Source organism: Microcaecilia unicolor, chromosome 12 (assembly GCF_901765095.1).
Source record: "Microcaecilia unicolor chromosome 12, aMicUni1.1, whole genome shotgun sequence".
Taxonomy (NCBI): domain Eukaryota; kingdom Metazoa; phylum Chordata; class Amphibia; order Gymnophiona; family Siphonopidae; genus Microcaecilia; species Microcaecilia unicolor.
The window spans coordinates 27,008,108-27,021,015 of record NC_044042.1 but is presented as its reverse complement, the minus strand read 5'-3'; the positions used below and the strand labels follow the sequence as shown (position 1 = coordinate 27,021,015).

General features: G+C 42.4%; 1 protein-coding gene across 1 annotated transcript in view; it reads right to left on the bottom strand.

The window, feature by feature from the left end:
* KDM5B (lysine demethylase 5B) overlaps positions 1 to 12,908 on the bottom strand; it is a 246,733-nt gene that overhangs the window by 14,728 nt on the left and 219,097 nt on the right. Inside the window, 3 exon segments of the mRNA XM_030221829.1 lie at positions 5,647 to 5,790; positions 5,792 to 5,850; positions 8,123 to 8,234. Coding sequence (XP_030077689.1) covers positions 5,647 to 5,790; positions 5,792 to 5,850; positions 8,123 to 8,234 — 315 coding nt within the window.

Genomic DNA, 12,908 nt, shown 5'->3' with positions numbered 1-12,908 from the left:
CTGGCTTAGCCCAATTTTTCAAGTAATGCTGGTGTGGCCTTCCGAGCGTTTTGGCATTCAGCAACTTGACTATCCCTTCTGAGATCCCTATCTTGCTGTTCCCTTTCTCCTTAAAGCTTACATTATAAATCTCCCCCTATTAAAAAGTCTTGAGATTATCCCAGATTATTCCTAATGAGACATCAGGGGTGACTTTGTGGTAAGGAAGTTAGGGGATTGCCTACTTTAGGTCCATTACCATCCTGCCTTCACCCAGCAAGCTTTCATTTAGCCTCCAAAACTGGGGTTTCTGGTCCTGGCATGTCCTCCTACATGAAACCCAAACTGGAGCACGGTCAGAGCATACTATATTTTTATATCTCTGCATGGCATACCTGGTCTAAAAAGAGATAGTCAATTTGGGATGATGAGGCATAGGGGGAGGGCCAAATAAAAAGTGAATTGTTTTGGTATTTTCATGAATATGTTGCCAGACATCAACCAGCCTCCAATGATGTAAAAAGTCTTTTAGGGCTCGCCTATCGGGATTTTTGTAAACGGAGTGAGCAGTGGAGTCTAAATTAGGTAATAAGGTCATGTTAAAAATCTCCAATAACCCAATTACCACTAGACCACTTAAAGAGGAAGTGCTCTGATTCCAGATAGAATGAGCCTTGATTAATCATTCAGAGCTTAAACAGAGACCATATTGTATAGGACCCCCTATATGTCCATCCAAAAGGCTACAAAGCAACCATTGGGATCTACACTGTTGGTAGGATAGTTTTAGAAAAAAAAAAAAAGAATACACACACTTTGTTTTCTCTGCGAGGGGGGTGAGGCAAAATATTGAGAACAGCTTACTCTGCTATAGTTAGTGTCTGTCATTAACAAATGAGTCTCCTGTAAAAAGCATACTGAGGGACTAATGCACTAAAGTCCCCAGAAGCAACTGCCTGCTATTTCCACCCCAGTAAAAGTTAAAGGTAGAAACAGCGGACAATTCACTAAACGAATCACATGCAAATGAGTTGCACAGACTTTTATCATACAGTTCGGTAGGGAAAACGCTAGGGCATTCACATAGCAGTCAATCGGTAAGCATGGCTGCTATGCACAAGCCCTAAACAACGTAGACATGGCTACATGGTACACACAAAAAAAAAGAAAAAGTTGCTAAGGGAGAGGTATTCTCAAGAAAGAGCCATAAGCCCCTACCTGATGAACCTTGGCTGCAGCCATTACCTGTATGAAAACCATGTGCTGATGTTTCTTCCCTCTTTCCCTTCATACGTTTCTCACTTCATCCCTTCCTGGGGACAGCAATTGGAGCAACAGGGGAAGCCCCAGGAATCCTGCCCACACAACTCAGCAGGAAGTTCAGGTCCAATCAGTGAAAGGGATCCAGATGATGCTGGAAGAGATGTCCTTATTTGGGCATGAGTTGCATCAGTAAGAAAGCCGAGCCAGAAGGAGGAGTCTGCTGCTGGCTTTGCCAATCAGGGAAGCAGCTTGCTGACATCACTGTCTACACAGGATCTTCCTCAGACCCAGGGAGTCAACTGGGACTGGCAAGGGGCGGAGCCTAGCCCCAATCTTCATTTCACAACACCAGGGCAAGAAGCGGAGACTGGTGATGAGTGAAAAGCTAAGGAGGAAGCTACAGATTTGTCTGTGGCCTCAGTCCTTTTGCCCTGTGCTTTTCACATGCCTGCAAGGAGTTCTTGTGCTGCTGCTGCTGTCCTGCCCTGGGACAGATTCTGGAAAGGAAGAGGGAGGTAGAAGGCCCTGGAGACCTTTCTTTAAAAGCTTTCCTCTCCTCTCTAGTCCCTGCTGTCAATGCCACTGACTGCTCCAGACCTCCCATAACATTTCTCCAGGTAAAGGTAGGGGAGCCTTTCTGTGCATCACTTGCAAACAGCGTACATCCCTCAAAATGCACACTTGAATACTGATCGGTTGGTTTAAATGTATTAACATACCATTCCCACTGTCTGCTGCCCCAAACTAAAAACAGCCGTAGAACCCCTTTGTACATCTTCCGTTGAATAGCGTGCTTGGTAAACTGGCTAGAACCAGTCAAAAAAAACCACACTACTGACCCACTAAGTTTAATGCATTTCCCCCTAAGGCTGAAAGGCGTGAAAGTTCCTTATACAGACATTATTTTTTACAAGGAGAGTTCAGCCCTTTAACATTAATGAATACAAATTTCATTTCCTCCACTGAATATCAAAAAATAATGGAAGTTTACTAAATAGTAACCATTGCATGAATGGCCTCCCTTTGCCAGCTGTACCACCCACCAGGTTAATGTTTTCAAACCTTTGATCCAGAATACTGTACCCTAACCCTAATCCCATCCCCATCTCCAGTGAAAACCTCCCTCCTCCCTTCCCAGATATCAGCCTAGATAAACCAAACCTCATCCCCCCTGGTTATGTATACAAACAGGAAAGAGGAAATAAGCCATACTCCCTCCCCAGACCCAACCAGCCCAAACCAATTAAGTTTATCATGTCATAACAAAAGAAAAAAAATGGAACTTGGGCATAGAAGCATGCATAAACATGATTTAAGTCAGCACCCAACCGATCTGCAGAATATAGAGATAGTGGTAGATCTTAATGTTATCCAACAGCTTACAAATTTCCATGCATCAGGAGTCTCAAGGTGGAAGCGAAAAAAAATAAAAGAGAAACAGTGATGCCAATAGAGCTCTAATGGCAGCCTTCAACGTATAGTGGTGCACCAGGAAGCCTTGTCACGGAGACTCTTCACTGCAAGCGTCTTCCTCTGCCATTAGTAATCCTCTTTTACTGGTCCTAAAATAAATGGGGGCAGTAACCCCTATATACACACACACAAAAAAAAGCCCAGCGCTTATACATAAATTTTATCAGGCACCTGATTGTCAAACACTTAACCATTCATTTAAAAGGGCCTCAGTAGAAACTCTCTTTATGTGAAGTACGCAGCCTCATTGTGGTGAAACAGGGGGTTTTCAAGCCTGTGAAATAATTTCATGCAGTGTATTTCTCTTGTTTGGCCAGCAGGTGGTGTTTGTTCTGTGTTTCAAAGCTGTTGCAGAGAAAGCTGTTTTCTTTTCAGTTTAGCCCTGTGGAAAGGCAGCCTGCAGTGCGATTGGCCAGACACTTTCAAAGCTGGTGCTCAGGGCTCTGATTGGCTTTGGAGTTCAAATCCAGCCAGGAGGTACTGGATTTTCCCCAGTCTCAGAGAGGGAGTGCAGAGGATAAACCTCTCTGCCCTGAGGCCCTGTTCAAGACCTGTGAGCAGTTATTTTCCTGAAAGTCCCCAGGTAGTGACAAACTATTATATTGATCCTTATTCAGTTACACATTATTGCTTGTTGTTTTTCCAGTTTTATAACGTCCACTGTTCTATTTCTGTGATAATAAATCTATTAATTTATTAGCTCTGATGCTTTGGACCGACTAAGAATCCTGGTGGTTTGTGGTTTAGGTCTGTAGGTGCTCTCTAGGAACTGTAGGACCCTTGGGAGTGTGGCCCCAGTGTCCTACAAATCACCAGTGAATAACTTGAGTGGGAGATCTGCCCAGAGGCAAGCAGGACCCAGTTGGTGGGAGGAGAATGTCAGTATAGAGCACAGGTGCAGGCTGGTCTGAGCAGTGCTGGGAGCAGACCCTCTAAGTGACCTCAGGATTAGCCCCAGGTGGGTGCTAGGTGTTCTGTGACACTCATGATTTGCTTAACATCAGTCCTATAACTTTCTTTCAAAATCCTCCTTTATATTCTTAAAATTCTCTAATTCAGACAAAAATCAACTTCTCTCATAATGTGGTTCAAAAACTCATTCCACTGGACCCTATTAGCCAATATGGGCCATGTTTCGCCTATGCTGCTTCAGGTCCTAGTTTTTTTTTTTTAAAGACATGCAGAGTGTGACTGATATCTTGGTCAGGCCTGAGCCTGTGGCATCGAGGGACTGGAAATCTTGTGTGCATTAGGAAACCTTCCTGGAGATCAACACCGGTGCAGTCTACACAAGGTTCAGTGCCCTTGAAGACCTTGGTGTCAATGCATCCCCTGCAGGCAGTGAATGGGATTCAAGACCTGGATTGGCCACTATTGGAAACAGGACCTTGGACTTGAAGGAGCTTTGGTCTGTTCCAGTATGGTAATGCTTAGGTTCTTATGTTAAGAATTGGTTGCACTGTCAAGTCTTGGCATCAATGCTCTCAAGATAGGAATCCACAGTTGGTGGCCACATTTCCATGAGATGCTTGGGATGTATCAGGAGCTCCTTGAAGACTACTGTACCCCCCCCCCCCCCCCTCTGATATCATGGAGGATGAGCAATCTTCACTTTGGAGGTTCTTCAAGGGAACCAGTGACCTTGGTGCTATGATGCTTTTGGTGCCATGCTTTAAGGAGGACAAAAATAGGTGAGCCTCAGTCTCTGCCCAGTGTCCAGCATCTTTGTCCCTCAGTATTGAAGAGGATAAGGACAAATCCTGCCTCTTCCTTGAGAGTAATCAGAGGAAGACCAACTCTGATTGCTTCTAACCAACACTTGATGTTGAAAATGATCAATGAACTCTCGATGCTGATTCAACTTTTGGAGCCTTAGAAACTGGTGCTTCCAATGCAAATGTCAATGGACCACACTTATCTGTGCCAGCAACATGTTCATGCTACTTCTCTTGACCTTTAATTCCCCTTCTTGCCATCTGTGAACACAGGAGACAAGAGGAAGAATCATGACCAGGTCTCATGCATTGCAGTCACCAGTTATGGGTATCTAATATGAATATAGTGCTTTTATTGGATTATCTTTGGGAAAAACAGCCATAGCAAAATCAAATGACTCAATCTTGAAAAGTTACCTAGGTGCCCAAGACACAAAACAACCAAAGTGAGCCATATATAAAGAAAACTTAAAATAGGCAAAAAAAACCTAAGGAAAAATAAAGGTAACAAAAAAGGTGGTCCACATATGACTATGACAGGACTTAAAACTGTGAAGGCACAGTGATACTATCACTGAAATAAACCTTTTGACGCAGAGGGGAGTACTAGTTTTGTGTAACCATTAGCCCCGCAGAAAAAGTGGCAACTGGATAGGTCCCATGTGACAGCAACAGGTGGATGGACATGTGCCTGCTTGATATTCTGCATATCATAAATATCTATGCAATTTACAATAAGGTTCTCATAAGTTGTCCTAAACAAGTTGGAGAGCGTTCCCATAAAGGCTCCATTGGATGACCTCACCCATAAGTATTCTGATCGTCGTCCGAGAACAGGAGAGTTTTGTTTCATGTCTGGTTGGCAGAATGGGAAGCAAAAAAACTGAGGGTACTGAGGAGGTCACCACATACAGAAAGGGCTGCATGTGCTCAGAACTTTAAACCAATTCTGAGTTCTGGGAGAGCTGTTCCATCGCAGCACCATTTGATGATCTCGCCTATTTGTGAAGCCCACTTGTGCGCCTAATTTAGTCCTATTCAGCAACAGAGAATAAGTACATGCACAGCCTTTGTGCTCTGCAAAATTTCACAATATGGTCATATCAATTCCTTCACCTAGCAAGAGAAACATTCTTCTGATAATCAGGCTGGAATGAGCCATCAATAATTTGTTTATACACAGGGTTAAAACTGAACAGGATTTATGCTCCAATACCTCGCCTTGACAGTGACTCCAATCGTGAGGGTGCTCTCTAGCCACAGGCTTCTCATTTTTTGAACCCACAGGGAGACTTCGTTCTGTTTGGTGGAGTAAGGCCTGTTTTGTAAACAGAATCTGATAAAGCTCTTGGATTTCAGGGCAGAGAGACCTGCAGCAGCTGAGCTTCCATTAACAAGTCATCCAGCTCAGCACTCAAACCTAAGAATGGAAAGGAGAACTTTTTACTGCCCAACCTCTGTTATTCATATTCCACCTGAATAAAGTTTTATTTTTGGTTCAATACTGTAAGCAGTGAAATAAAGCATAACTGAAATAAGATTTTTTTCCATTGATCTAAAAATATCCTCAAGACATGCAAATAAAATGCTACTGTTCCAGCATATTAAACATGTTACATTATGATTACCGTGTTTCCCCGAAAATAAGACAGTGTCTTATATTAATTTTTGCTCCCAAAGATGCGCTAGGTCTTATTTTCAGGGGATGTCTTATTCGGGAGTAGTAGGGGGACTGTGGCGGTCGGGAACAGTATTGAACTGGGGGGCGGTATCCTGCAGGAGTAGGCCGTGGCTCGCCTATCTGCCCACAGTGACCGCAGGACTCGTGTGGAGCAGAGCCGTCCGGGCCGGGCTGGGAATGGAGGAGGGGTATGCACTAGGAAAGATAATGGAATGTGGGGCCGGGCTGCTCTGGCTGGGGTTCTCGGGAGGTTGTGAGAGGGCTTAGGACGCAGGATCATCCCTACCGTATTACAAACGTTAAAAAAAATTCTACGGTAGCTCCGTTCCCCGTTGGTGGCGCTTTATGCACTCCTCCTGTACATTCGCAACACTTTCCATCCTTCTAGTCTGACTTAGCCCTTGGGCGATGGAGCAGCGCCGAAAGGGCTCGGTTACTCATTTTCTTTTCTTTTATTATTTCTGCAAGGGGGATGTTTCTTTTCTTTCCGGGCTCACTTACCGGTAGTTGATCTTCACAAAAGCGTGAAGGAGGATGGTAGGAGTCTACTGGACGATAGATTTTCCACCTCAGTCTTGTTTCTTGCATTTCTTTAATGTTATTTCGTCTTTGGGTTGCAGCAAAAAAAATTAAGGTTTCTGTGTCCATGTCCCATCGGGGCCAACCAAAAACTTTGCTAGGTCTTACTTTCGGGGGAGGCCTTATAGTTAGCAATTCAGCAAAACCTCTACTAGGTCTTATTTTCAGGGGATGTCTTATTTTTGGGGAAACAGGGTAGTAAACATAATGGCTCCTTGCATGTCATCTGCATTATATTTGAGAACAATCTCAAATTAAACTTGATAAAAGGCATATTGAATGCTATGGGTCCTGGGTGTGGAAGGGAAGAATTGCAATTTAATTGTAAGAAAAAAAGTCTATCTATCCTATAGCAGTATTTCCCAAGTCAGTCCTGGAGTACCTCCTTGCTAGTCAGGTTTTCTGAATATTCACAATGAATATGCATGAGTGATTTGCATACAGTGCCTCCATTGCCCCAATTGTAAAGGACTCAAGTACAAAACTTATTATGGATCCAACTTCTCCTTCTTAGGCAGCCAACTCTGGAATGCCCTCCCCAGACCCATCCAATCAATTAACGACCATCTACCCTTCTGGAAATCACTAAAAACCCATCTGTTCAAGCAAGCCTACCCAAATGAACCAATCTAATCCTCGGATCCCATCTACCCAATTCATATCCAGAAGACGACAATGACTCAGACTATATCTCCCACCTAATTTCCCTATACTTTTCCATGTCCCATCCCCCTCCCGCCCCCTCTACCCCTCCTCCAATGCTCATCTACCCCTTGCTCATACCTCTCCTACTCCCCTCACCCTTCCTCATCTTTACCTACCCTATCTCTTTTATTGTTCTGCTATTATTAACCTATATTTTCTCTATCAATACTCTGTAATCCATATTATTATGTAAGCCGCATTGAACCTGCTTTAGGTGGGAAAGCGCGGGGTACAAATGTAATAATAAATAAATTGTGAAGCACAAATCCCAAGAATCCAGAGGAGATTACAGCATAACTTCATGACTGATTTCACTGTACATTTTCTCTCACTTTAGTAACAAAATGCTTTTATTATAAAAAGGGAAGATTGAAGCACAGAAGAGTATGTTAGAAATCTGTTATATTCAAGCACAGCACAAACCGTCAACATATTTCCAACTGCCAATTTTGTTTTCAATCAAGGTGCACAGTACATCTAGAATTATAGTACAGTATACAATTTCCAAAAGCAGGACTTTTGAGTCAATGAAAATACATGCATCCTACAGTATTAAAAACGAAGAGACAAACCAGGAGAGCACATCTGTCTTTGGATATAATAAGGGTAATTTTCAGAGCCTGCAAGATTATTTCCAGTTGGTGATTTCCAAAAACCTAGAGCTCAAACTTTGAATCCATGGGAAATACTTAGAACACTAGTGGTGAATATAAATAAAAATACAAACCATGTAAAGGGATGCAATTTTGTCCTAGAGAAAAGGGAGCCTGGATAGAAGTGGTTCTGGTATCCCACACATGAGGCAAACTGAATGATATAGCTGCACCTGCTTGTGATACCTGTTTGAAGAAAAATATTCACGAAGTTCATGTTTTCTGTTAACAGTTATATACTATGTACAGTGTTACCAGGTACTGAAAAATCTTTGCAACAAAAGATTATGGGAGAAGGAAAAAAAATCTACGATTTTACACTACCCCTGTCCTTGTGTTATATTCATAGCACAGACATCAGTGTGCATGTGTATTTGTTGCTGTCCTGCAAAAATGGCTGCTCTAGTGGAGCTGAAGAGCAACTTACAGAATCTGAAAAACGTAAGAATACATTGTTCTTACTCTGCAAACCATTTCTGCTGCTGTAATATACAGTATTGCTACCTTGTATATGTTTGAAATGTCAAGCAGTATTTGGTTGAATCTGCTTTCTTCTAAATTAAAACATGCTTGAACTTATATATTTAAAAAAACTCTAATTTAAATATCCTTTTAAAAACAATTTCTAGGTAATATTGAGTTTAGGATACTTTTACTTGTATTATACAGTAGTATCTACTCATGTGTCATGAAATGTAGACATTAAAATGCCTCCAATAAAACAGGGTGGTTTTATCCATTCGTCATATCAAATTAATAGAAGCTAATAAAATTAATCCCCCCATCCCTGTTGGTAGCGCAATCCAGCATCTCTCCCCTCTACTTCCTTCCCTCTGCCTGCCCCTGGTATGGTATCTCAACTACCCCCCCCCCCCCCCCCCCCCACCTTCCTTCAAACTTTGTTTTTGAGAGACCAGCAGCAGCAAAATGACACCTTCTTCCCCTTGCACTTTGCATGGTTAACAATAGTTTCATCTCTGGTTCAGTTCCCACCCTTTGGAAAACTGCCCTGGTCTGCCTGATTTTGAAAAAGTCATCTTTGGACCCTACTGACCCGAGTAACCGTTTCCAATCTCTGTTTCCTGTCTAAACTCACTGAAAAAGCTGTTTCTTCTCATTTGTTCGCATTCTCTGAAGACACCCTTGTTCTTCACCTGCACCAGGCTGGCTTTCGCCAATATCATGATACGGAATCCATTCTTACTGCATAAGTCAGTGACCTTCATGCTACCCTCAACAAGAAAACAAGAAAAAGCTAATTGCTCAGAATTTCCTAGAGGCCTTGGAATATCCACATGTGGATTGAAAGAGAACTACAGTGTCTGAACAGGTTGACATTCCGAATACACACTTAGCCAAGACCTTAGAGAACATGGCACCACTAAAAAAGGTCTTATGCTCCATTCACAAACGCTCACCTTGGTTTTCTCCAGAACTTCAGATCCTTAAGTGCAAAGGATGGAAACTGGAAAGGAGATGAGGACAGACTAACCTGTAGGAAACACGTGACAAAGTATCGCCAAGCCTTAACAGCAACCAAAAAACAGTATTTCTCTCAATACATTGCACAGGCTGCCAATTCAACCAAGCACCTGTTCAACATAGTAAACAGCCTACTACATCCCCAACAGAACCAGCCTGCCCAGTCAAAACTGAACTGCGATGCTTTTGCGGCATACTTTCACAACTAAATTAAAACTCTTCACCAGGATTTACAGGCAGTCCCACCCAGTCTCCAATCAGCTAACCAGGTGCACACAAACTCTTCCCCTCCTGACACAGACATATGGGACATTTAACCCAATAACATAGGAGAGCCTTGAGAAAATCCTATGAGATCTTCGACCAACTACATGCACCCTGGACCCCAAAGATAGTGCAGCAGGCAAGTATAGGCCTCATAGAAGGCGCCACAAAAATCGTGAACTCCTCTCTAACCGGCATGAAAAAGGGCAGTGGTGCATCCTTTGCTAAAGTAAAACAAACTTGATACCAGGAAATCTTAAAGAACAAACCATTTGTGTTTAATTCAGTGATTGGCTAGAGGGAGAAACTGGTTAGATCCATGTCAATCTGGATTCATTCCCGGTTATGGAACAGAAATAGACCTCGTATCCCTACTAGGTTATCTTCACCGAAACCGAGACATATTTGTCTTTGTGTTAGTACTGCTACATTTCTCAGCAGCTTTCGACACTGTGGATCATGATATTATGCTAACACGGATGGAAGAAACATGTAACATGGAACAGTACTTGCTTGGTTCAGATCATATCTACCAGACAGGCAACAGTCCACATTGTTTGGCAGCACCTCAACTGCCACCATAGGCACTGACCACAAGGATCAATTCAGTCACCTATTCTGTTCAATATGTACCTCAAGCTATTAACTGAGCTGATTCAGTTGATGAACACTTAGTTCTCCACCTATACAGATGATGTGCAGCTACTTATACCCCTTACCCACAGCCCTGAATAAACTGACTGTCTAACATCAATTCTAGAATGGGCTAAAAACAACAAAATTTGTTTGAACCCAACTAAACCAAGTTTCTCTGGGTTCCTAAAACAAGTGGGCACATAACAGACATCAAAATCTCTTTTGGGAAGTATGAAATCCCCCTCAAATCAAGAACCTTGGAATACAGTTAAATTCAACACTTACTCTGATCCCCTAAATCCAAGCAACTTTCAAGAGCTGCTTCTACAATTTGTGACAACTACGCTGCCTCTCCATATATTGAGAAGGCAAATCTTCTCACATCATGACTGAATTACTGTAATGCACTCTACACTGTTCCGACTACAAAGGGTCTGCAATAGCTCCAATTGATTTGGAATGCTGCAGCAAGACTAATAGGTTGTAAGCAATATGACCACATCACATCATTTTTGCAAAATATTCACTGGCTACCAGTACAATACAGGGCTAAATTAAAAACTATCTGATCTTCAAGGCCCTTAAAGGAAATGGCCCCAAGTACTTGAAGAACAGGATCACCCTCTACACATCTCCAAGGACTCTAACATCCTCCTAAAGAGTATCCCTAACCACACCTTCTCCAAAGACATTACACAATGTAATACACGCAAGCGAGCCTTCTATGGAGTAGCCCCCCACACTTTGGAATGCACTCCCTGAAAGGCTTAGCTTAACACAAAGACTATTTCAGGAAGCAGGTGAAAGCTTGGCTCTTCAACCTGGCCTATATTGGAAGTAGTAACTAACTTGCTACTTTCACACACATACAAGAAGTGGCACCGGCTGCACATACTGAAGGAGGACACGTTTATCCACTCCTACCCTAGCTGAGATAATATTTATGCACCTCTCTGACTTCATGTACAATTTTCTTTCAACTAGTCCCCTTACTTTCTAACTCCTCTTACTCTCTTACGTATCTATATGTTCCATCTTTGCTTATACCCTACACTGTCTATTAAAGTGTTTTATTACGTATTTGTGTTGACATTGCAAGTAGTATACTATCTACACTGCTGCCCTGAACTCACAATATTGGCCGTACAGCTCTAGGAATAATGTTGCAATATATCAATTAAAATATATTAAATAGAGTCTCATAAGCCCAAGGTACTAAATGTTTGGACACCACCTTAATGGGCTCTCCTCATTGGCTCCCGCCACCTCCGAAAACACCTGCAGAGCAAAACAACATTAGGAGAAAAAAAGGTCTGCAGTAAAAAAAAACGGAGGAAGCTAACTATAACTATTTTATCCCAGAGGTATACAGATAATAGCTCAAACCCCTTCAGTATTAAAAAAAAAAAAAAATCAGAAGAAATAATCCTAAATATCACAGATGTGCACACAACAAAATAGAGTAATTAGCTTCACCCAGGTAATAATGACTTTACATCCAGGGAAAGCTCCTCTTAACTTTGTTCGAACCCAATGTCCACAGTATTTCGTTAATGGCCTATTTCTCAGTATTTAATTACTGTCCCATTTCTCAACAGATCAAGGAATCCTTCTGTTTCACTATTTCATCAGGAGAAAATAGAATGACCACTTCTTTTTCTTCCCTTCCCCGTGTCTCCCTGGTGGTCTAGAGGTACCTTGTAGCGGTGGTAGCATCCTTGCTACATCGTGTGGGAGTCCGGCTCTCGGCATTTCAAAATGGCCGCCGAGTGTTCAAGCTGCATCGTGAGACTTCAACTCTCGGCAGCCATTTTGAAATGCCGAGAGCCGGACTCCCACACGATGTAGCAAGGATGCTACCACCACCGCTACGGGCAGGAAACAGGGGGCTCTTTCTTTCCTGCCCCCACCAAACAGGTACCTCTAGACCACCAGGGAGACACGCATAAGGGGAGGGGAAGGGAGTCCCCTGCTCGCTAGCGCCCGTTTCATCGCCGCCAGAAACGGGCCATTTTTACTAGTTATACATAATTATACATAAACCTTCTCAACATCGGAGTTTGCACGGGCAGCCACAGAGATTCAGCCTACTCCAAGGCTTCAACATATCGCCTGAAGTCCTTCCTACCAACATATTTGTGGACCATCTTTAAATTCTTTTCACCTTTCATCTTATCATCTATTTTCTCTGTTTCTTTTATTATCTATTTTCTCTGTTTCTTTGATTCTATCTATTTGATTCTAATTTAATTTAAACTGTATCACCTCTGATCTGGCATTAGCCTATCAGTGCATTGTAAGCCACTTTGAGCCTGCAAAACTGTAGGAAAAACGTGGGGTATAAATGTACAAATAAAATATATAAATAAATGAGGCATTCCCCACAGATGCCTCCATCACCTCCTTAAGATGCTCTTACGCATACAGTAAGTTGATTTTATAATCAACCAATAGGTTTTCACTGCTTATTTTAATGGA